This window comes from Onychostruthus taczanowskii, unplaced genomic scaffold (genome assembly GCF_017590055.1).
Source record: "Onychostruthus taczanowskii isolate IOZ18803 unplaced genomic scaffold, ASM1759005v1 scaffold39, whole genome shotgun sequence".
In the NCBI taxonomy this organism is placed as follows: Eukaryota; Metazoa; Chordata; class Aves; order Passeriformes; family Passeridae; genus Onychostruthus; species Onychostruthus taczanowskii.
In genome coordinates, this window is record NW_024501348.1 from 4939952 (window position 1) to 4966023 (window position 26072).

Here is a 26072-nt window from a genome sequence, read left to right on the forward strand (position 1 = left end):
TTCTGATTTCAAGGAGCAATGAATGGAAGAGGCAAGTAGCTTCAGTCTTAAAAAAGAGCATAGTGAGCTTTCCAAGGAAAACATAGCAGGTTTATTCAAAACAATCAGTTTAAAACAGCATTAAACAACCCAAACATGTTGATGTCAAAATTCCCAGTAATCTTAGAAAAATAATTATATTTTCACCCTTGTTTATAAGCAATCATTTCTTGAAAAAGCATCAATGTACATTTAGCATTTAATCTCATTTCATACTTATTATCCTGTTTCTTACAACCATTTTTTTAAACACAGCCTTCCCATAGAAGAGGTATAATCACAGTTATCATAAAGCCAGGTTATGCTGTAAAAAGCCCCATTACCTGACTATTTCCAAAGGATACCAAAAGTGTTGCAGGGGTCAATGCCTGTATCTGACATTTTCGTGGAATGTTGCTAATACAGAGTAACAGGCAGCAGTCCTGTGCTTTGTTCTTTGGAAGAGGTTTAAAAGTGAGCATATTTATATGAAATACAGTCACAGATTGTGTTCTCATTCTAGGTACAGTGCCCAAACTGGTCATATTTAGGAGTGAAGAATAAATACTCAATTTGTTAAAATTGGTCAAAATCAAGTCAAGCTTTCATTTCATCCTTTATTAATGGAAAAGTGGGATATTTCTTTCTCAGTAGTAAAAGAAAAACTTCTTAAAATTACATATTAAATAAATGACCTCATGATTTTAATGGCACAGAGTTTAATCCAGCTCTTTCAGGCATTCATGTAGGTATGATAAATATGACTGGAAGCAAAGTAGAGATATTAGATTGAATACCTTAACCCTGAGTGGAGATCAAAGAAATGAATATACAGCTCTAATAAATCCATTTCTAGAAGCTTGTTTATGCCTGGAATTGGGTTCTTAACTCACTGTCTAAAGCAGCTAAAAGAATTTGACAATTTATAACACCCCATTTCAGTCTGTCACTGTTTTATGATTGAGCAGTAAGTATTCACTGGAACTTTGCTTTTGAGACCTCAATTTCAGGTACCTGCTGATTCTGACCAAGAAAAGGTGTGGATTGTGCCCCCTTGCTCTGCACACAGTGCTGCAGTGGCACCACCAGGTTAAAGACAAGGCAGGGAGCTGCTCACTGCTGACACGCAGCAACCTCACTGCTCATTCATTGTAAGGTGTAACAGAAGAGAACAGGTCTGTTACAGCTTCCTCAGTATCATCTCCTCTCCTGTATTGCTCCAAACAAAAAATCAAGTGTGCAAGAATGTTACAGTGACCAGTACGGAGATCAGGGTGAGACTTGCTTCAATAAGACTTCCAGAAGAAAATTTTATCCGACCTTCAACTGCTGGGTAAACTCTCTTCATTCTCTGGAGGTAGCGGGAAACAACCTCAATGTCAGGTTCACCTAAAGAAACAAACAAAAAAGTGTTCTCTGCGTCTGCCAAGCTCTTAACCAAAATGTAAGAACTTGCTACATTCCAGTTTTAGCTTAAGAATCAAATTGTTTTCTGTGGTTTGCCATTCTGAATCAGCACCTATCATCTGTGGTAGTTTGTAGCCAGAATTTTTGGTAGCAACTTTTACAAACATTTTACTTGTATTTTACAAACAAACAAACACACAATTTATTTTTGTTTTGTCTGGCTTGTTTTGAATTTGTTACAATGGTATTTTTCAGTTCAGGTACATTGAGATAGTCTCCCACCTGTTTGGGGTATAGGGCTGTAGACCTGGCAAAGCTATTGCTTATACTTTTTCAAATTCACTTTTTTTAGAAGATGCTAGTCTTGGCACTGCTTGTGTGCACACAAGGTATTACATCATGGGTTTTCTACAGTGGGAGACCCTTTTCAGTCACTGCTGCCAGCCATGCAATGAGCCGCTTCTGATCCAAGCTCTGAAAATACTAAAGGGTAACCCTCCATCTTAAGAATAATTACAATTTTACCCTTCTGTTATACTGAAAGACTTTACCAGAACCTTACAGTTGTTTCCTGTCACTATTCCTAATGATCTTTCAGTCTGATGAGTAGGGCTGATGTTTTAAATCCAGTTTTGCTGAACTTGATTTAAAACACCAGTTGTACTTGTGGGAATCAACTTAAAACCAACTTAAAATTTAAACACCTCTAGAAACAAAAAATTACTCTGTAACAAAGGTCCAAAAGGCAAATTTTTGAGGTAAAAGCATGCTTTCACCATGCACAGGCAGAACATAAAAAATTAAAGTTCTGCATAAATGTAGGTTGGCTCCTACAAGACATTTTTTTTTTTTTTTAATACAGCACTACAGCACTTTTGTGTTTTCAGAAATAATGGATTTCGATCTCAATTTTTTTTCCCCTTCATCCTAAGGGATGGACAATGCCAATTGTACAAACACAGACTTTCCAACACTTTGCATGCAGCTTTAGAGGACTTTAAAGCCAGCATTGTAAAACCTCTCTTCCACCTCTGTGGTGTGGTGTCTGTGGCACCCTGCCTTCTCCTGCCTGCAGAGCTCCTGGGGTCCCTGGTTTTGGCTGGGCAGGCTAATTCCCTTCAAGCAGGTTGGCATCTTTCCCCTCACCCTGTGTTCATCTGTGCTGCATGTTGTTTTAACAGTGGAGGTGATGATCCTGTCTTTCCAAATACTTCTGCACAGTGGAAATTTAAGGTCTATAGAAAATAATCACCTTTCTTTTTGATGCACTGTTCAGTAATGAGTACAAGTGCAAGGCAGTGTAAGATGTACTCTCTGTGTTCTTTGCTGCTTTTCTGGTTTACCACAACCTCAGGACTGCTCTCTGAGCAGTGCTGAATTGATAATGTTTCTCTTCAAAACTTTTGTGGTTTTAACTGAAAAAGAATGGAGCTGCTGCCTACAACCAAATCTTGCAAGCCAGAGCTGTCAGGGTAGAAGCAAATTTAATCATTGAGTATGGACAGAAAGTCTAAGGTTTATATTATAGAAAGATCTTTTAATTGTTGGGAGTTGATTGTCTGCTATCTGTTTGTGCCCATACTTACCTGGACTGTATCCCCCTTACCTTTACTGTATCCCAGATTTTTGTCTTTCAGCATACTGTAGCCATCTCCTCCAAATAACATGTAGGATGGCAGAGTCACATTGTATATTTCATCCATCTGGAGTGGGACATAGGCTGGGACTCGGCACGCAGTGCAAAGCACTTCTAAGCTAACAACTCTGCTTCCTGGGGCTCTGGAGAGATCATAGACCACGTGGATGCCTACAAAAATACACATTGGAATGCCACTTAGTGCAGGGCATGTTGTACACTCAGGGGCAGAAGCAGCATTCTCCCTCATCTTCAGCTGGTTCTTTGCATTACTTTCTGTGACCGAGAGTTGTATTGTTCTGAATTACACCAGTTAATGCCCTGAGTTCTTTGCACACTTACTCAACTCCTATGCGAGAACATTCAAGAGAAATAAGAATTGCTGAAGCACTGTCCCACCTCATTTACTTATCTGATGTCTGTTCTCGTCACTACTCCACAAAAGGAAATTACTGGTCATGGGGCTGGAATACTGCAAGATAAAAATACCTTCCCTTATTTCTGTTGTCACATGCTTTCTCATTTCCCTGGCCTGTTGGCTGAAGTTATTTTTTTTAAGGCCAGCCAGCCAGCCTAACTTGGTAGCTATTCTGGATAATAGGCAGTGTCCTGAAAAAGGAGAGCCAGAGCAGGGCTGTACACTGCAGTGTCTCCTCACTGTAGGAGAAGCAACATTTCCCATTGTGAGCTTTCCTTGATCGAGGCCAAGGGAGAGCCAGGCCCCAGAGCAGCCCTGCCAAGAATCTGCAGATGAGGAAGCCACTAAAGGTCGTTCAAAACACTGAGGCTCTTCCAAACCTGGCGCTTTTCCTGCTTTGCATCTTCCATCCTGAACCCTTTCCAGAGCTACTTGTTTTCTTCTTTTTCTGTGAAGAGGCAGCAAACAGAGCTTGTTCCTGTTTTACCTTAGAGGTGCCTGTGAACATGGGAACTTGCTGGTGAAAGTGTGAGACACAGGTTGTGGCTGTGGCATGTGAGGAATCACATTGTCAGGGTAAATGGGATGAGAGGCTTGGAGGGAGGGAATGCATCAGCCCGTGCCCTTGAAGTTTAGCTCTTCTGCTAACTAAACAATAAAATCTGCACTAAATCACAGAGAGACCAGGAATAAACATGACTGTGGCCTAATACACATCTGGATAAACATATAGGCAGCTGCAATTAAAGATATGAGTAGATTTTTTATATTAACTGTTCACCCATAAAATATTTAGAAATTCACTGGAGCAATTCCATAGCCCAGTTGGCCAAACTCTAAAACTGTCATCAATCATTAGAGAATTGCACAAAATTATTTTGATAAACTGAAATCCAGCACAGCTATCCAGTTTGGCGTTTCAGGTAGGCTGCCAGTTAGGAACTAAAAACTGGAGTTTGTTGTAGCTATTTGTGTGTTACAGCTATAGTAAATTCTATTTTCTCCTAGTTAACTGCAGTGTTAAACTGATGCCATTATGGTTTGGGAAGCTTGGGAGCACTGTCTGCTGAAGGGAGCAGCAATGGCAGTAGCTCCATTAAACACACATGGGATAAACAGTGGCTGCTGGCTGGCATGTGAGAGGCACAGGGCAAGGATATGTGGCCAGCTTGACATTCCATTCTTAAAAAAAGGCTTCCAAATGTAAAAAGGCCAACAGGAGGGATGGCTGTTTTGGAAAACTGAGAAGAGGAAAGAAGAAAATATACCTCCAACCTGCAGCAGCTCTCCACTTCCTTTTCCATATCTCCTCACACTGTGCTCAAAAGCTTCTTTCAGTGTGGAGCCTTTTAATGTCACCATATCAAAACGACCTCCAAATGGCAGAACAGACAGCAAATCTTCCACTGTAATGCTACCTGGGGGAAAGAGACTTCGTCCACTTCTTTGTTATTGTTGGGGGCGGGGTGTTGTTTCTTTTTCCTGTTTACAGAATTATTTTAGGATTGTTTAACATCAAGTTTTTGACAAGGAACACGGCAAATACAGTTTAAGAAAATGAGGGCTTGTACGGGTGAGATTCACATATTTTTTGCACATTCTCAAAGAACCTGCATCTTTTGTTGTCCAGCAAGTATCAAGTGCAATAAATCAATGTTTGGTGTAACAGCATATATTGCTGTTAGAACAGAACTACAAAAATACATGACAAAGCACCAATGTAAGATGAAACACAGTTATTCATACTACGTCAGGCACTTTTTCCAGTTGATTAAGATTTACTCACATAGTCCTACAGAAAGACTTAGCTAAACTGAGAAAGCTGTTTGTTTTCAGGTTGCATTTATGTGGTGTTAGGAAAATAAAAACTAAAACCTTAGCATTCAGAAACCCCAGAATTTACTTACTCTACAGCAGACTACAGAAGGCTCACAGCGACCATATCAGATGACCTTGTACAGCAGGAGACCTTCCTTTGTTCCAAGGCAGCAAGGAGAGAGGGAAATTGTAAAAAGCATTGTGTACAAACAATGCTAGAGACTTCTGTCAGTGTCAGCCTGGGTGCAGTTGTGCTCAAATGATGGACAGCCATTTGAGAAAGTTTGAAATCACATCTAAACACTGTGCAAACCCCATCAGATCAAGCCCATACCTATCACTGTGTTCAGGCTGACATAACTTGATTCCTTCTGTCTGATGAAGTTGCCATTGAGCTGGTAATTTTACCTACCATTAGTGCTCTGCTCATCAATGGGTGACCGTATCCCACCTCCATTCAAGATGCACATTGAAACGTGGTTCCATGTCTTCTTACCCGGATGCCTGACGTTTTCATAAAGCTACCAAAGGAAAAGGTTTAAACAGATTTTATCTTCACTTACTATAGGCTCTGGAAATTCACACCAAATACAATCTGAGATTGAAAAAAGACAGAAAGGTTTTGATTTTTTTTGACATTATCTTCAGCCCTGTTGTAAAATACTTAGTTACTAAAAAACCCAAATAAGTATTTTAAAATACTTATTAAAAAGTACTTTTTACTTTTTAAAATTCTTTTACATGAAAAATATTTGCCCTTTACTCTCGGAGTCTGCCGTAGTCTGTGTGTCTATGGCATGGCCAAGGCAGACCAGCTGAACAAAGGAAAAGCGATTTTTTCATTTCAATGACTGTGATGAAGACAAATGATTCAAGCATATTTGGGGAACTGAGAAGTGAAGATGACCTTCAATACTGTTATTCATTAAAATCTCTTAGGGAAAGCATAAATTTATAATTTTGCAGGGAATTGAGTTTTTTCAGCTTCTCTGTGGTTGGTTTTTAATATTTGGAATGTTCTTGGGTAACTAGAAAGGTGTAGACCCTACTAGTTCTTCCAGTGGAAGAACAGGAAACAGGCATACTAAATCAGAAAGTCTTCTCTGCACAGCAACGTGTCCTCAGCAGTCCAGTGGTGAGACTCTGACAAGATGCAAGGACAGGACAATATTTGCTTGTGACATCCTTAATAGTAAAGAAAATGGAGACCAGATATTTGCTCAGTTGCATCAGGTTGATAAGCTTCCAGTATTAATCCTCAGAAATAACCAAGTAGAATGGGGAAAGGCTGAAATGACCTAGGATAATAGAAAGGACGGACTAGTTTCCATACAGGAGTGACTATGGTCATAACTCTTCAGTCTTACAGAGAGTACAGGAAGCACATAACAGAAGCCTATGAAATGAAGAAGGGCATGTGGAGGCTGGGTAGGAATTTGTGTCTTTTCTCATTTCAAGAATGATGAAAAACCTAAAAGATTCAGAGAGGGGTGGCGAGAATGGCCAAAGACACAGAAAACTTCTGAATGTAGAATGATGATGTAGACTTGGAATGTCTGACCTGCTAAAGAGATCATGGAAGGAAATATTCAAGAGGGCTATAAAATCATGAGTGGTGTGATGGTGGATGGGAAGCAAGTGCCTGCAAGTTATGCAGGCAGTGGGCAGCAGCAGGCTACACACTGACAAGAGCAAGGTCTCTGCAGGATGTGCAGGTCCCTGTGGAACACCCTGCCACTGGCTGCTGGGAAGGCTGGAAGCAGGCAAAGGGAGGTGGAGCCACTCTGCAGGAGCTAATCCCCACTGTCTCCCTCCCCTTATCCCTCTCGCTCTCCCTGTTGTTGTTTCTTGCTCTCCTCACATGTTCCAGTTGAGCCAGTAAACGTCAAGAGGCCACTTCTGCCTTGGGAATGCCTGAGCTGCAAGCTGGTGGGGCAGATCTGAGCACAGCAGTTCCACAGGCTTGTCCAGGAGTATGCTCGTCCCCTACCATCCCCATTCTGTCATTCTTGGAGACAAAACTTTGGGATGAATGATCCTGTCACATGTTCCAGGTGTGTCACTTCTCTGCTGCACCCCTATGTGAAGTGTTTGTGACCCCTGACTTGCAGCTGTGTAAATGTTTTGTGCCTCCAGCTTAGTCATCAAAGCTATGCCCTAAGGCCAGATCCGTGCTTAGGTTTGTAACTCAGAATCAAAGGATTGCAACTTCCCAGCCCTGAGCTGAGGCAGCTTAAAAGAGGAGCTCACACAGTGCTGTTGCTAATTTCACAATCTTTTCACCTCTGAGTCCCTTTAAACTCCTTTGTAAAATGCCATCTAGGCCTGTCAGCCTTTTTATTCTGAGATTTTTGGTTACTGGTTGAGTATCACTGAACTAAATGGACCTCTGTTTTGACCCAGCACAAACATTCCATCAGTCTTCTGCAATTCTCAGTCTCTCCATTTCTAAGGACAACTCTAAAAGCTTGTGGAACAGGCAGGTCTATTTTTTCCCTTTATTCCCCTGACCACATGTCAGCAGACAGGAAACAAGTACAGAACTGGTAAGGCAACATGAAGAGAAATCTGTGTGTCTGCTGGTGACTGCAGGTGATTGTCTAGTGACATTGATTGAACTAAAATAGGACTTGACCCCCCCTAAGAAAAAATGTATTGCAAGAAAATCTACAGACTTCTGAAAGTTTACAGGGTTACTTTCTTTAAGCTTGAAAAGTGCCAAAGCATTTGTTCATATCTTTGAAAATAAAGATATTAAAAAGTATAGCAGAAGTAAAAAAGCAAGATGCTCCAATTCTGGGAGAACTGTATGCAGAATTCCCAAACATTAGTCTGATTTGAAAATCAGCTCATGAACTAGAGAATTATTTTGAGGATTACAATAAGAGCATGGACTAGATAAATAGCTTTGCTCACATATCTAAGTCATGATTATCCATTGTCCCTTAACTTTCCCTTTATGGGAAAGTTAATTTTCTGGAAACAGTTACTTTAGTGAATGTTTTTCCCTGAAACACTTAAATGAAATGGTGCTGCTGCAGGCCAGTAAAGCAGTCAAACTCAGAAAGTTTAAAAACTGGAAGTGACCTCTTGTAAAGAGACTTTTCTGGAGTTATGTGGCTGTTAAAGCCCAGTAGTGCCTGTCAGAACACAGCAGGGCTGGTGGCTCCTTCTGGGCTGGGGTGTTCTCTGCCCTTCTGGCCTTTCCCACCCCCTCCTTGCTTCAGCTGGAGCCTTTTGGGCTCTTCAGGGAGACAATTCTTGTCAGTAGCTTGACAGAAAATTACCCAGATTTGTTTTCTGTGCCAGGGCACTGAAGTGCCAGCAAAGCCCAGTGAGTAATGAGAGGACAGAGGGTGCCTGCTGTGAGCAGGGCCAGTAGCAGGAGAGGGGCAGGGGAGCTGAGCTCTCCTTGCTGGGCTCTTAGATCAGACTGCCACGTCCCTTGAAAGTGCAGCCTCAAAGCCATCTGTGCAAAAGCTGTTCTCTCTATGAAGCTATGCACAAAGAATAAACTGCTGCTTACTCTCTGCAGCAGCATTCCTTATAGCCTGGCTTATGCCAGCTCTTTCTAGGGACACACTGGATATTGCACTGTTGAAAAGCAGGCACAGAGCCCATGTGCTGATAGTTTGGATCTGGATAGCTCTGGAGTAACCCTTAGATGTAATTGCCACCTGCAGTGGTGAAAACATCTTACCATAGCATCACAAAGCAAATTTCCCATGTTACATTCTTGGAAACGGCATGCTTGGCTTGTACCATTCAGGTAAACACTAGTTTTTCCAATCTCTTCAGAATAATTCCCCAGGTTTTCTCTCCATTTTTCCACTTCTTCTTTAATGTGCTCATCTGTAAAGTAATATAAAAGTGTAAAATAAGCATCACACATATCTCATATTAATGACATTTCAGTGAACACGAACCTTAGGAAAAGAAAAAGGTGTTCAAGATTCTAAAAGGTTACACTTTGCCTAAAAGCTTCTTAAGCAACATGGCAACTATATTCACTTCAAAAAAAGCCTGTAAGGGAACAAGGCAGGACAGGACAGTCGAGGGAATAAGCCAGTCCTGTGCCACAGCAAGGTTACCTCCTCTGTACTTTTGCCCAGTCCTGTTCTAGCCTCTGACTGATGGGGTTTCTAGTATCTACCTTGACAGGTGAGAGAATTTTAAAAATACAAGTGAGATTGTTCTTGGATGCATTTTTTTTTTCTGTTTGCAATTTCCTCCCTTTAATGTTGTGCTAAAAGGAAAAATAACTCAAATATCAATGTCAAAGAATAAATGCTGTATAGAAATTAATTCTCTGTGTACATCTGCCTCCTCTCAGGTGAAAATTTAATTATTTCAGAAAACAACCAAAGATACTTGTATATGCAGACAGATATTATAACTGTGTTATATCAGCTACTAGTTTTAATCAATTTGCTCACACCTGTCAGCAAGAACAAGGTTTATAAAATTATACCACCAGTGTATCTGAATTTTAAGTTTTACTGACTTCAGAGGGAGAATGTAAAGTTTCATTACATCATCTCACTACATTAATAGGTCACTGAGAATAACACAGTCAATATCTATGAACAAATAATTTTAAAGGATTTTTTTTACAAATACTCTGGTAGAACCTAGAAAGTCTAATAAAAGCTCAGAACTTCATACAGAAGAAGAAACAGATTAGAAAACCAGCCCTGGGTAATTGCAGAGCTGACAAAGAAAACAGTTAACAGAGCTCAGACTGAGTTACAAACAAAAAGTGACAGATTCTCCTCCTCCCACTTCTTTAAATGTTTCAGAGTTAAGACGTTGAACACAATTAGGACAGCATGCACGAACGCAAGGGTTTGTATATTGTATTTGCATGTTGGCAGAGCAGTTGGCAGCGTACTTCAAGTTTTCACTGGAACATTTCCACTTTCCTATATTGCTCTAAACTCTGCTCTGAAGAACCCAGCCTCTGGCAAAACTGTAAATTAGTCCTCATAATCTTTTAAATCACAATTACAGGACTAGCTAAAACAGGTTCTACAAAGTGGTAAGGTATTGTATCATCTGAACTCTTACAAAAGGACTTTTTAAATAGATAAAAACTCACTCTGAATGCATGCATATTCAACTGTTACACTAGCTGAACCCTACACAGAAGAGAATAAGCTGAATTCTTATTCAGACGTTGTATTTAACAGGACAAGACTTGAATTGCAGCAGAATGCTGCAGGCAAACTCAAATGCCTAGTCCACATACCTTCGGGAAAGCTGCTGTCCAGCAGAATGGGGTTTCCAACTGCTTCAACTACATTTCCTTTCTTGTCAAATGTAACATTTAAGTAACCAAGATATTTTCCATAAGCGTAAGCTTGTACGACTGGCACCTTCCTCCCATCGTCTGAGTCAACCATGAATGGATATGGGCCAGCTGGCAGTTCAGTGGAGGGTGGGGTGCCTGCACAGAACAAGCATGAAAAGTGGGTCTTCAGCTCATGTGACCTTCAAGGAGTTACTACAGTGACATTTCAAATGTTTCTCAGCTTTAAAAAACCCAGCTAGGATAGAAACAGCCATAGCTGTACTGGACAACAAGCAGACATTCCATTGCTCAGTTATCTCATAAGAGACAATGTTGTTTTCAGGACATGAACTCAAATAACTACCACAGTGTTTTTCGAAGTTATGACAGCACACTCTGCCATGACATCACAGCACAACAGCAACAAAGCAACTTTTCATTCCAATTATTGTAATCTAAACCCCTCAGTAATACAAACATACCAGCCGCTGGATGAAAAGTTTACTGTTGAGCCTTCATACTACATTATTCTGCATCAGACAGAAAGTAAGAATCGTAGTAAAACATACATCAGACTTCTTGGCCTGAAAAAGTCTAATGCATTTTACTGTTAATAAGCAGACAGAATACCTACAAACAGTTCTGTGAATTTGTACACAGAGCCAGCTGATTTTTTTTTTCACTATATCAAACAGCCTCTAAAATTTCAGACAGCCTGTAAACCCTCTGCAAAAACAACCTTCATTAGCATTAAAATTGTGTGGTCATGAAAGATGACTAGAGGTAGGACTGCAAAGTCTGAAATATGACTAGAGGTAGGACTTGGAAACAGATTAAGGCAAGGCAGAAAAAAAGAGACAGCTCAACTGGCAGAGATTACCACAGGATTTAGAAACCACATAGGGCAGAAAGTGGCAAAGAAAACTGGAAGTGCACAGCACAGCTCCTGCCTCAAGGGTACCAGGCTTCTCAGTGTCTCCTTGACGTTATCTGAGTATTGACAACATTATCTAAGTAGTATCTCTCCCTGCTGTTATTCCTGTCATTATCTCTGCCCCGCTGTCAGACCAAGGCTGGGTAGCTCCAAGAGCCATCAGGTGCCGTGTGATAGAGCTCCCTCAGAGCCTGCTCCTTACTTCCCAAAGGTGGTGGCATTTCCCATCCACACACATTTCCTAGTGTGTGAGCACTGGGCTGCCGGCAAGGCAGGGGCACAGGGGAGCAGGTGCAGAGAATGTGGATCCAGAGGAAAGCAGCCTCTTCCCTTCCATTTACAGTTGTTTGCAAAATATTCAATCCTAGGATAAGCAGCATGATAAATATTCTTTCTAGAACTCCAATACAATTCATATTCCTCTCTAATCCCTCCTATTTCTCCAGGGAGAAGAGCTGCAACAAACTGCAAACTAAACAAACTTACCACTAAACTAGATTTTTTACTTTCAGCCAGGCCAACAGAGTTGGTTCCTTGGAGTGCCACTTAGCTATTTGTTTATTTGGGGAAGAATTTAAGAAATCCTGTAGCTAATGAGGACTCTCCAGGATTTATGCACACAAAAGTGGCTTTGGGGTTTTCTGAACTGAAAAAGTAATAAGTTTTGATTTCTTGTCCTTCTTTAGTCCTCAAATGAAAAGAGCATTAGAAAGATAAAGTTATTCTTTCTAGGCATTATTATAGTTTACGTGAGCTGTGTGTATTTAAGTGCTTGTCCAGAGTCTTACTAATTTCTTGTTTTCTAACAAAATACTTTCTGATTCTGATGCTTCCTTTCAGGATTAATTGGCACTATGACATCTTTCCCTGTAAGATAGATGTGTTCCTTCTGAAATGCAAAGAGCATTCAGTGCATCTTACCCCAATGAACACAGCACTAGAATTCATGCTCAGTCAAGGCATGAGATGCTGCTTCATTACAAATGCACAAACTCACACTGGGTGACTGAAGAACATGTAACACTTTCCTATTTCTTACCCTGTTTTAGCCAACACACGACATTTTCAGAACATCAGTTCTGCTGAAAACCAGGAATTAAACTGCTCTAACCCCAAACTACCACTGCTGGTTGAATCAGTTCTACAAACCAAACGCACACCTGAACAAGTCAGGACAATATTGCCTTACAACCTGTGGATAAACTTGAGATTGGCAAATATCTCAGAGACAGGTTGGACTGGTCCAAGAAGAAACCCTTACATTAAGATTTCTCAGTGGAGGTGTCTCCATGGGCAGTATGTCTCTAAACATCCGTGACAGAACAGGCTGAACAGCTTATACATCTCTGCTTAGACTGAGCTGGAACATTCTCCCAGATTCTGCTGACAGTTATTGATTACACCTCTTGATTTAAATGAGAGCTTATAAGCTTAATATATGCACTGAGACATGCAGAAAGATGTTTCAAATCAGATGTTTTACTCTGCAGTGAAATCACCTTCACAGATGTGGCTGTTTCTCTGGGAATGTTGACTGGTGGCATTGACTCAGCAGGACATGGCTCACAAGTGTACTCAGGATGCTCCTGAATGGGTGAGCACATGTTTGTTTCACAGCACTTAGGAAAAAAATTATACGCTCAGACCACATTCTGTCAAAAATCGTATTTTGACTAGATATTTTTGGTGTATCTCCCCCAGACATCTTTATTTTTCTCACCTTGACAATATAAATAAAAAAAAAGCAAGACAGTATTATCAAAACAGTAGAGCCCTTGGAAAAGGGACCAGAACTCCTTCCCAGCTGAGATTTTTAACCTGAAGGCTGCAGAGTTTCCTGCAGCGTGCTCTCTCTGGCCTTGTGAATCTTGGACAGCTTCAAATGGGGAGGTGTGGAACAGCTTGACATAGTCTAGTCTGACAGCAGGCTGCTCTCTGGGATGACTAGAGCTGTGTCTGCAAACTCTTGCAGATCTAGATAGGATATGAGTGCAGATGTCTCAGCTCCTGCAGCACTTCACATCATGGTTCAAAATTGTGACACGTGTCACCTCTTTGGATGACACCCAAGAAGGTATTTTGGCTACTGTGGCTACCACAATGAGGCACAAGCTCTCTACAGGCATTGGCCAACAAGACTGTGCAAGAGAATATTGGTTCCACTGTGTAAATCCACAAGGAATGCACACTTTGGATATGGAATCCATCCTTGTTTTTTCCATCTCAAAATCAATTCAATAAAATTGCAGGCTGCTGCCCAAGACAAGACCAAGGTCTGTGTGGCTCGTGCAGGTCAGTGTTGAAGGCCCTGCTACAGGCTGCTGTGGAAGCTGAAGGTAGCCAAGAGGAGATGGAGCCAGTAAATATCAAGATACCACTTCTGGAGAGGGGAGTCCCTGAGCTGTAAGCTGGTGGGAAACATGGGCAGATCTGAGTAAAGTGTCTCCACAGGCTCATCCAGTCCCCTCAACCATCCACCTTGGTCACTCTTAAGACAGATGGTACTGGGATGATCCATCCTGTTTGTTCCAGTTTGGCTACTTCTCTGCTGCACCCCCATGCAAAGTGTTTGTGAGCTCTGACTCGTAGGTAGGTAAATGTAAATGCTTTGGTAGGTGTGTAAATGCTTTGTGCGTCCAGATTAGTCATCAAAGCTATTCCCTGAGGCCAAATTCAAGAGATGTTCTGATCTGCTCAGTGTGTAACTGTGGCATGCAATTGTTTCTTTTTAACAAGTGAGATAACAAAAGGTGAGAGTCCAGATAAGACAAAAAAGGCATGAGAAACAGAGAGGAGAGGAGAGGAGAGGAGAGGAGAATGGACAGTGCAAACCTTCTAAGTGGTCAAGTTCCTAGGGTAGGGTACATAATGTTATCCCCGTGACTAGGGCACATAGGAAACTTTTATAAAAAATACAGAAAATTCCCGTTATAGTCTGAACCAGTTACTAAAGTTTTTGCTAAATTTAAAGAATTTTAAAAATTCAATCAAGCAGAACAACAAAACAACCTCTCTTTGACTTGTGTCCTTACACTCTGGGGAAGGTAACAGCATTGGGGAAGCTGCTGATGGTAGGTGTTGCCTAAAGTAGCATTGCTGCAGGAGAAAACAGATCAGCAATGTTTATCTCTAGAATAACATCTGCCTCTAGAGAAAAGAAGAATAAAGTCAGAGATTAAAAGAGGTATTGAAAAAAAACAGCTGAAACTTGGGGAAAGTATTTTAATGGCAGACTAAATGAAGATCTATGAATATAGAATCAGATTACAGAGAAAATCAACACCAGTAGCAGTTTTAAAGTCTTATATAATTGATTTTTCTGGTTAAGTCACATGCATGTTTAAAAGTAGCCAAGTAATTTACTCTTTTATAGGTGTGAGCTTGAAAGAAGTACAGTATGTTTAGCAGTAATTTACAGGTATGACTACCTTTGTTCCTCTTCCCCACTTTGCATAGGTCACCTTGAACATCCACAGCATTATGGAACCTCTCAGTGAGTTGTGGTACTTGGTGTGCACAGGCTGTTTTGAATTGGTTTCTTCCATGGAAGTTATGGACATGTACCCGCTAGGAACCTGGCTGAGTGCAGCCAGCAGTAAACTATATTGGTGAAAGTTCTCCACGTTTAAAGACAAACAGTTTCAGCTTAGCTTCAGAAGGAACATTTTAGTAAGAAGTAAAATACCTGTATAGAGAAATGTGTTTGTATGTCCTCCAATCACAACATCCACTCCTTTTACTTTTTGAGCAATATTTTTGTCCACGGTAAAACCAGAATGTCCTAGTGCAATTATTTTGTTCACTCCCATAGCAGTAAGTTTATTCACTTGCAGTTGCAATGCTTCAATTTCATCTTCAAAAATTACATCATCCCCTTAGAAAAGAAAATAAATGAAAATAATTTACTTACAAAGTACCTTAATTGCTAGCTTGAAATAAAGTAGATGACATCAGATATTAGTTTGTATAATTAAAAGGATTTTGAATGGCAATGCCTTTCAAATATCCTTAGCTGGTTCAAGCTCTTGATCTGATCCAATGTTTTTCAGCCTCTCAGGAGCACCTGTGCGCTTAGACTAATACAGAATTTCTGCAACAAGCTGTATGTACTTGCCTAGACTAAAAGAAATTATAACTCCGTAAAAAAATTCAGTAGCATCAGTAGTAGGATCAAAAATTGGATGGCTTTTATTATTTAACTAGAGAAAGGAAATGAAATGTGTTGGTGTTTGCATATAAACAGTTTTATTCTATTACAAAGGTTTTTTTTCTTCCCCAACTGGATTTCTTTGAGATCATCTATCTTCTCCCAAGTTAAATCTCCATTTTTACTGCACACTGATCTTGTTCTTTCCTTTATCCCTCCTTCTCAAGGCTTTAAACAGCAGCTTCTTCAAAGTCCTCCATTAAAATCTGAATTGCCTTTTCATACAAATAATCTCCCTTAATGTGAGCCACTCTGAGCAATGCCAGTAGAGCACAGCACACGTCTGAGCTACCATCCTGAAACAACAGCATAAGGAACAGAAAGTCTGGAAAGGAGAAACCTTTTCCAGACAAGGATGTTGGGAAACCAACAGTCTTTCTACAAGTTTTTTGTGCTTGCTGAAATTAATGTGACAAACAGCTACATGAACACTAGAATAACAGGCGGTTTTGTCCTGGACACAGTGGTTTGGGCTGCACAAAAGGACTTCCTATGTAAGAGGATAATTTCCCTGTCAAAATTTTAAGAGTAGAGTTTAAGGACAGGTTCAACCAACTGTAAACTTAGACTTTCTGGTGAAGACAACCAAGTGACTTTTCTACCAATTCCTCCTCTACCTAATTCCTCTCCTTCCTGCAGAACTTTTTGATCAAATAACTTTGAAATATGCCTTTAAAGTAAAAAGATTTACATTACTTCATAACAAAGGGAGGAGTGAACCGAAGTCACAATCCACTGCAAAATGTTTCAGGAAATGAGGAGGAAGCTGCTACAATGGAAGAGATAAAAGAGGGTTACATAAATTGGTTCAGCACCACACCCATTCAATAGCTCTGTGAGTGCCCGAGGGAATCTTTGTACTGCACATTGCAGAGTGAATTGTGCCGTGCATCCCCACATTTTCTTCCTGTGGACCTCTTCTCAGAATCAAAGAGTCAGAAGTTAATTGAGGTTGGAAGAGACCTCCAGGACCCTTGTAGTCCAAAACCCACTCAAAGCAGGAACTGAAAGCCAAATGAGGATGCTCAGGGTCTAGTCTGAGCCGGCTGAAATTTCAGTCTCTCTAGACAATATATTTAATGGCTTAACCATGCTTACCATGACAAATTTTTTCCTTAAGTCCCACCATAATTCCCTCTGTTACTGCTTGAGCCCATTGTTTCTTGTCCTTTTTCTTCCCGTCTTCTCTAAAAATTCCCCTTACACCAGTGGAAGACTGCATCTGGTTCCCTCTTAGCCTTCTTCTCCAGGCTGAAGGAAATCACTGGCTTCAACACCTCTTTGCACATCCTTGCATTTGACAGCAGCTGGGCCTGATGCAGAGGCACTGGCAAAAAGGGAAGTGCAAGAACTGATCCCTGAGTGCAGGCTTTTCATGTTCTCCTCCTTCCACCATGGACCAGCTGCACCCCACTGGTGCGGGGACCAGCTCTGCAAAGAGAGCTGAGCTCTTGAAACAAAGAGCAGGAACGAGCCACTGACGAGCTGTGCCAGCATGCAGGTGCCTGTGGGTTAACTTCTCCCATGGCCAGTAGCCAGGTGGTCCATGACAAAAAAACTGTCCCCATTGGCACCAGCTCTGTTATCCCTCTACGCCACTGCAGCTTACAAATGCACCTTCTGCATTGAAGACTTATTATTATTATTCTTCAACCCACAGAATCATAGAATCCTTTAGGGAGGAAAATGCCTCTGAGGTCGTAGAGTCCAACCATTAATCCAGCACTGCCAAATCCACCACTAAATTGTGTTCCTCAGTGCCTCATCTACACCTCCAGGGATGGTGACTCCAGCACTTCCCTGGGCAGTCTGTTCCAGTGCTTGACAACCCTTTCCAAGAAGAACTTTTTCCAAAAATTCCAATGCAAACCTCCCCTGGAAAAACTTTGAAGGCATTTCCTCTTGACCTGTCACTTGTTACTTAGGAGGACACTGTTCCACATCTTGCTACACCTTTCTTTCAGGTCGTTGTAGAGAAAAGGTAACAAAACAGACCAACCCACTCTCATAATGAGGGAAAGAACTAGGCCCACCCCATGCAGGTAAGCCCATCCCTCTCCCAGGACTGTCTCATCAGGACAGGCGGACACCAGAGCTCGGATGGTCCCACTGCCAATCCACCCACCCAATGATCTCCTGTTGTCTGCCTTGCCCTCAGAAAAGGAATTCTGCTTGGGGCTGCAGGGGCTTCTTTCACCCCTCCTCCATGGCCTAGCCATGGCACTACTCACAGCTTTGCATCCTAATCATGGGAGTATTTGATGCAGTTGAAATAAAATGGGCCAGCAGGTTTGAAAGTTATACAGTGGGGGACTGTAGGAGCAATTACACAGTGTTCAATTCTCTAAGAAACCAGGCAAAAAAAGCAGTATACTGCTTAGCACTCATCTGGGCATTTTTCAAAACAATCTGAATCAAAATTACTAACTTATTGCTCATGCCAATATTCCACTCCTCTTTCAATGTTTCAAGCTGATTTGGCATCCTCTTCTCTTTTTAGGTGAGGTAGTTTCAGAAAAAACAGCCAAGCTGTTACAACTGAACAAGGGAGAAGAACCGTCTGCCTGTTAAAAATATTATGCAAGATAGCCAGAATAAAGTGGAACAAATGCAATTTAAAATTCCATTTTTGAAAACTCTACCAAGTTGATAGTTTAAGTAAGTATTTTGCTGCCTGTAAGGTTACAGAGTAAGTAGGTTTGCATTTACACCTTATACAAAAATACAGTGGACCAAACAACATTACAGAGCTAAAGCAAGTGGGCTGGAACCATCAAATACTAGAAAGCAAATACACAGGTAACTGTGTCTGTGTGCCAAGTTATGAGCTACTCTTTCAGGACATGGAAAAGCCTGCTGGGCACTCAGCTGAGATAGCTGTACATAGCAAAACAGAGGACTTCAGAAAAAACTGCCAATTGGCTGTAATCTATAAATGTGTTTCCCATCCCTATGGTTTCCAAACAGTGGCATTAACAGTACCTTCAGCAGAGGTTAGTTCATCCCTCCCAATGCAGACACTGAGATTTAAGGACTTTATATTCCATTCCAGTCTTTTGATAACCTTTTTTAAAGCAGACTATGAAAAGTACAAGTTGTAATTTCATAGTTGTAATTTCATAGCTGGGTGGAAGTTATGGAGATTTAACAATAGAAGAAATCACACTCACAAAATACTTCCATAGAAGGCAGTAATGTAGGAATTCATGTTTCAGCATTCTCAAGTTTCCTGTTTGCCTTGAGAATGCCCTAAGAGTGTAGAACATGCCAAAGCACACAGAGGCAGAGAAAACAGAATCATCTGGAACAAATGTGTAGAGATAAGCAAGGTGCTGAATTTAAAATTAGCAAGGTCCCTTATTAATGGAATATAAGGAACTAGATTGATAATTATTTGGCCACTGACCCATGTCTGCCATGATTTTACCAGTCTGAAGGATTGCTAGGTCATGGGCAAGATACAGTCTCTGAGTTATATTAACGTGTCCTGAGTTCACATTTTCAAAGCTTCCTCCACACACCAAAAAGGCAAAGCAGAAAACTAGAAAAACTCTGATTGCTATAAATGTTGCTGTTAGAATTTCCCCTGCTTTTTGCTCAGTTACGCTGTGGGATATACTTCCTTAAAAATGCTTCATCTCCATCTATGGAGCTGACAAGACTTCCCTTTTAACACTGCTTTTTTATCTAGCCGTGGTCTCTTACAATATCTCAGCATACTGAGGCATTGGTAATGATGTCTGAATGTTATTGGAAATGTATCCAAATGCTCCATAGAATCATTCCAGCACTGTCTGGATTTTCACCTAGTGTATTTATTTGCAAGAGGGTTACTTTGATGATCTCGCTGCCCCAACACAGGTGTTTGGAAGAAAAGCAGCAGTAGATTTTATTAATCCCTAATAAAGGACAATATTGTCTGTCATTTTTCAAACCTAGCATGACATCTGATGATATCTACCCTCCTGCCCTCAGGCACAGGTAAAATTCTATTGCCTACACAAAAAACAGATTCATTTTCTATTTTGTTGGGGGACAAAAAGACAGGAACCCAAAACCACATCACTAAAAATAGAAGTGAGATCAATAAGTCTATTCAGAACTCAAATGTCCATTTCTTGACAGGTTAATCATGCAGCATTGGAATTAAAAATCACAGAAGGTATAGTTTTATATTTTAATACTCCCTCAAAGTATTGAATATTCCTTTTTTTGTTCAGGAAAACAATGCACTATTTCTGTATTGTTAAGCAATAGAAAGAAAAATAATTACATGGAATAATAATATGAAGTCCCTTTTCAACATGAAAGTGTTTCAAAGCAGTGCTTAGAGTATATCTCTAACTGCAAGACCCAGGGAAGAAACTCTGTTTTTGTTACACATAGGCTGAACTCTGAGCGGGCAGTGACTCATATCTCCTACAGCTGATTTAAATGTGTTTCTCATTCCAGTAGACCATTTTATTTTGCTAAAAAAACCAAACCCAAACAAAACTCTCATCAAACCAAACCCCCTGAAACGCTGGAAAAAAATAGTCAGAAATTCAGAAGTCTTCTTCCTCATCAATTCTAATTTTACTCATGAATGAAGCAATTGTGGTAAAAACTGAATGGGTGTTCCTTCTGTAGTCTAATTTCTGCAAATATTTTGAGAGGCTAAAAACATCTTGGGCAACTTTTTCTTCAAAAACAAGTATGAACTCTTCTTGTTTTTGGGAATGGAGGCATCCAAGAACAAAATTTCAATACACAGAGAAATATCACACTTCATGCTAGAGACAAACTGTATACATGTTTAAACTTTCATTTAAATGGATAAATAACTGTAAAATATCATGGAATGTAACTTTAAAAACCCAAGCAAGAATAAAAATCCCAACAAACCCTGAGCTCTCCTGCAATCTCAGCAACTTTCTGATATTCATAGATATGGTCCAGGTCTGTATAAAAGAGGGTTTTAAAGTTAGCAAGCCTTTTTAAGGTTAAAAATCAGACATAGTTGAGTAATACAAGTAAATACTGATAAAACAACAGACTTCCTACTTTTATGCTGCAAACATTTGTCTTTGGATTTAAAAAAACAGGCAAATAGCAAAATAGTAACAAAGGACATAAACTTACATACTAAAGAAAACATACCTGGCTGTGAAAGAAAAGAAGTTTCCTTTGTAGTGTAGCCAACAATTCCAACTGATTCTGAGTCAAAATGAACTATTTTAAAAGGATGAACATATTTCATCATTTCATTTCCTAATGGAGTTTTTCCTTTAATATTTGCACTCAGGACTGTAAAATTTGCATTTTTAAGAAGAGGATCCAATAATCCACTCACACCTTCATCAAACTCATGGTTACCCAAAGCCTGCAAAAAGCAAGAAGAAAATATGAGACCCTACCTCAAATATTCGGTGTAAATAGTCTCATAAGTTATATACATGGTATGTTTGAGAAAACAAAGTCTATGTTCTAGGAAAGAAAACCCTAACTTGTCTAAACCAACACATTCCTGTTTCTCATGAACACAGAAGTGGTTGGGTTACTTTTCTTTTTAGATGTAGGTTTTTGTTTTTCAGACTCTCTTACATGGATACAGATGTGAAATACAGATGATGTGATACAGATACATGATACAGATTTCAAAATCCAAATCCTATTTGTTTGTGACAGTGTACCTGATCAAAAACCATTCATTTTACATCCTGTAGCTCTAAAAAAAAAGGATTAACAATAACCACAAAGGAAAACTATATTTTGTGTATGGAAAATATGTTGTTTAAATACAAATAAGAAAACAAATATTGTCATTGATACTTAGCATTTTCTTTAAATAAAAACTTCATTTTAAGAGCTTTGTGCTTGGACTACAGTTTTTAAAACATACTTACGTTGCATTTAGTAAAGGTTCTTCTGTGCTTTACCATGCAACATGAAAATATAATTTCCTATCCATCACAAGTATCATTACTTGCCTATGGAAGATGTAATGTTTAACAGCTAGGGAGAGTCCCCAGAGCCAGCCCACAGTGCATGTGTGTGCACTTAACACTGTGAAGTGTTGAGACTGCCACACAAAACGAGCAGTCCTGGTTTTTATTAGCAAGGCAATACCACCCAGATGAGAATGTTTGGTTCAGAAAGGGACTTACCTCTAGGGAAGTTTCTCCTACCTGCCCCTTTTTCATGCTCAGCCTAAGCTGCCACATGCCCGTGCCTGCAAGCTTGGTGATAAGCCAGCAAAACCTCCATAGATGGCATTTTGCAGAAGCACAATACACGCAAGGACTTTGTAACATATTTAGGTGTTAGGCAAGGAAAAGATGTAGCCACAGAAACACTACAATTGTGTAACCTGGTAAATACTAAATCTATACGAGGTTTCAGGTTGCAGCTGGAGCAAAGCACTTAAGAGGTATCAAAGCCAATAGGCCAACTCTTCCAGGCAAAAGTGTTCTGAAATTTCATTCTGAAATTAAGTGGGTAAAGCTGCATTCATTATTTCAGAAGGTTTTTGTACCATTCTGTTCTACTTAAGCAGCCCACACACCCAGCTGTGCTTGCCCCAGCTTTTATTCTGCCAATGGCTGCATTAAACCTGATTACGTTAACCCTAATCACATTCCAAACCAAGGAGGACCTTAAGCCACCAAGGTTTGGGTGGCTTCAGTATTTCAATCAATTTGTTGGCAGTGTCTTTCTTTTGGGACAGACAAAAATTCCTGGCTCCTTTTATCCTCACAGGCAGGTAGTCAACGGCTCTGTGGAAATTTCAGGATATCAGCAGTGGCTTGTGTTGGAAATCAAGTCCTGTTCCTGCTGACACTGGTGAGAACACTGCTCACACCCCTGGGAAGGAGCCAAATTGTTTTTGTGCTGCTGCAGCACTTTTGCAAAAGAACGAAGAACTATCTTTAAAAAAATCCTGACTTGGGAAGACACAGTGCACTCCAACTGTATTCCATTTCTAACTGTATTCTCATTGCAATCTAATTTGCTGTTAAAAAAATACTAAGAGAGAGAGAAAAAAGAAGACATTCGTCAAGATGCTGTCTGGATGTTCTGAAAAGATATCTATGGACTGGTAGAGTAGACCGAAATGGTAAAAAGCTTTCCTTTTGGCTAGTGCACATGGACTTCTGTTCCTCCTAAATATGTAATTAAACCCCAACAAAAGAAAAGGTTACAAATTAATTAAGAAATTGAATGGGATATAAGTGCCACCAGATTGTTGGAGAAAAAAAACCCCAAAATCCTAACCCAACCAACCAACCCAATCTAGGAAATCTTGTCTCTCTTGGCTTTGTTATCTTGCATTTGGATTATTTCATGTCCATTAGGACACTAGATTTAATCAAAACTTTTCCCATGGAGTGGGTGGTTACTAAATTGTTAGTGAGAAATCACTGGTGGCTAAAAACACAGTTTTACTTTTGATGCTGCTCCTCCTCTGAGGAGGAAGATGTGGACCATTTTGGGTTGCTATAACCTACCTAACTGCCCTTGCAGGCAGAGCTCCTGGGACTCTGCACCTGTGCAATATCCCTTAACCAAATCTGAATCTGTTGGCCAGCATAAGTGCAAGTCACAAGGATGAATATACAGAAATATTCAGGCACACAACATGTGATTATGTAATCCTGTTTTGAACAAGCAGCAAGTATAAAAATATTTCAAAAATCAGGATACAAATTAACAGAAGGAAGAAACTTAAAAATAAAGCTAGAAGACTTGTACCACCTCTCCAATTACTGCCTTTGAGGAATTTATATTGGATTTTAGTCTTAATTACACCAGAAGAAAAGGCTGGTGACATGAAAATTTTTGGGAGGAAATGAAACAGGAGAAAATAGATTGGAGGTGATAACAGGTATAAATGAGAAAAAGGTAAACTTTAAAAAGGAAATTTCTCCTATTTGTGAAGAAAACCTCTAATGCTTCCAGGCTGTCCTAAATCCTCCTATGGCTCCTGCCCGCATCCTGTAACAACTTTAATGACTCATGCTCCCTCCTTCATCCTGTTTGTAATCCTAGTCCTGTAGCTCACTTCTAAACATTTCAGTAACCCGCACCCCTACGGTCAGGGATGTGGCTTCCCAAATTCTGCCTAAAGAAACACTAGCTCACCCTTCTCAGCGCGGCTCTTACCTTGCTCCCTGTGCCCCCGTCCAGCCACCACCCCCAGAGCACGGCACCCACAGACAGAAGAATAGAAACAGGTGCTGCAGCACTGCCCGACACTATCGGGCATCTATTCCTCAGGGTTTTTGGCAGAGAGAAAGACTGAGAAGCTACAGAACGTTTAGCACCTATCCTGTCACCTTCTATTCAAATTGTAATAAGCAGCACCTCCACAGTGAGCAAGTGGTTGACGACTTCGCCTAAGGCATTCACATCTGGATAGCCTCTGGATATCTGGTATGGGGTGGGTTTATTTTTAAAGCTTATTCTGATGAAAAAGCTCATGGTATCTCCAAAACCAGATGGTTCCTACACAACTTTTCTAAAACTGAACAGTGCTTCAAGACTGCCTGAAAAAATTTCTTTTTGTGACATAATCAGGAACTGTACAGGCTCGCAGGCTGCCCATGAACCAGTTATACCAGCAAGCACAAGACTCAAAAATGACGGACAGCAGAAAGCCTTATGAAGAAAGGTAGGAAAAACCACCTCAAGCTATTTCTTGCATTGCAGAATCCCAGCTCCCCAGCTCTCAGTGAGGATGAATCCTGAATGCACACACTCCTCTCCATCACCATTGGGAGGAAAGACCCTGTTAATGTTAGTTTCACGATTAGAAAACCGTTCACTGGGGCACGTGAACAGGGAGCAGTATCCCTCACAGACCTGTCTGTCTGGTGCCTAGCCTAAGAAAGTGCACTGGGGCATGACTTTCCCTTCCACAGCTGTCCTGAGACAGAGAGAATACACAAGTGAAGCCATTTTTACCTGGAAAGGAAAGCACAGTCCTTTCCAGACAAAGCAAAAAAGATGAAGACAGAGAGTGTGATATGCCCAGAAGATTTTCCCCTCAAGCTGATAGCTGGGATGAAATAAAGATCCAGTCACTCTCACAGCAGCAGTCATGCTCAAACATGATTTTAATTCTCTCCTTTCCGGGGTTGTACACATGCAAAGTAAACTACTGCCCTGAGACAAAAGATTTAAGGACATGGAGTGACGTCCCCCAGTCTCAGTCACAAATTCTACCTTCCTCTCAGCACTTGCGTGACCAAGAGGCAGAGTAAAGGTGCGCGATTAGCACAGTCTCACAGACCTTCCTCGTTAAGGCACTGTTGTGATCTCTGGGCTGTTTGTACACAGCCCCTTATAAATCCTGCCATGACCACAGGTCTGAGGAACCTGGATACAACCAGGGTGGGATTGGTGAAAACTAAAAACCTCTACCCTTTGAAATAGCACTGCCAACCTGTGCCACCTGCGCCATCCCGCAGGACCGAAGCAGGACCGGCTGCGAGCCTCAGGCAGAGTTAACTCCCTTGTCTCAGACCAGACTCTTCGCCCGGCTTTTGCTGGGGTCGTTTCCATGGCTTGCCAACCCCTCTCCAACAGAGCCCGTCCAGCCCCTCGCCCGTGCCCAGCCCCTGAATCTGCCAAGGAGAGTTCCATTGAATCACTCTGTGTAGCCTTGCCATCATCTCCAGGTTTCTGGCTGCCAGCTCGCGCCTTCATTCGGCCGGGAGCCCCTGACCCAGAAAATCACTTCCCTTCTCCTCGCCTGCCTCCCACCTGCCTTTGCCCACGATTTTAGCATTACCTTTAGCCTTTTCTGACGCTACTTTACACCCTGGAGGAGGCGGCAATGCTAAAAACCGGCATCGGGCGAGGAAAGGCAGGAATAGGAAAGGCCAGGAAAGGCCAGCACCCAAGGGGATAGAGAGAGAGGAAGACCCCACCGTGCCTCTCGCCGTCCCCCGGCCCGCTTTACCATGGCATCGTAGCGCAGGATGTTCATGAAGTGGACCGCCTCCCGGCCCTTGAAGCGGGAGAACCACACGGTGCCCTGGTACTGGTCCCCGGCGTCCAGCAGCAGCACGTTGCGGTGCGCGGCCCGCTCCGCCGCCACCCGCGCCGCTCTCCGCGCCACGCCGCCGAAGCATCCCGGCGCTCCGGCCGCGCAGCGCCGCGGGCCCGCGCCCTGCGCCTCCACCCGCCCGTGCACGTCGTTGGTGTGCAGCAGGGTCAGCCGCAGCTCCGCCGCAGCCGCCGTGCACAGGCACAGCCACAGGCACAGCCCCGCCATCCCGCGGGGGCTGCGCGCCGCTCCGCCGCACCGCGCACGGGCCGGCTGAGCCCGGGGAGGAGGGCCGGGCAGCGGCGCGGCGGAAC

General features: G+C 41.5%; 1 protein-coding gene across 1 annotated transcript; it reads right to left on the reverse strand.

Moving 5' to 3' along the window:
* Positions 1-77: 77 nt before the first annotated feature.
* On the reverse strand, positions 78-26026 carry NT5E (5'-nucleotidase ecto). Its single transcript, XM_041412336.1, has 9 exons — positions 25672-26026; positions 20868-21090; positions 15207-15395; positions 10546-10743; positions 8998-9149; positions 5710-5818; positions 4748-4897; positions 3032-3232; positions 78-1407 (listed from the first exon to the last, which is right to left on the reverse strand). Exons 1-9 carry the CDS (start codon positions 25984-25986, stop codon positions 1250-1252), a joined length of 1695 nt encoding a protein of 564 aa, XP_041268270.1. The 5' UTR covers positions 25987-26026; the 3' UTR covers positions 78-1249.
* Positions 26027-26072: the final 46 nt, after the last annotated feature.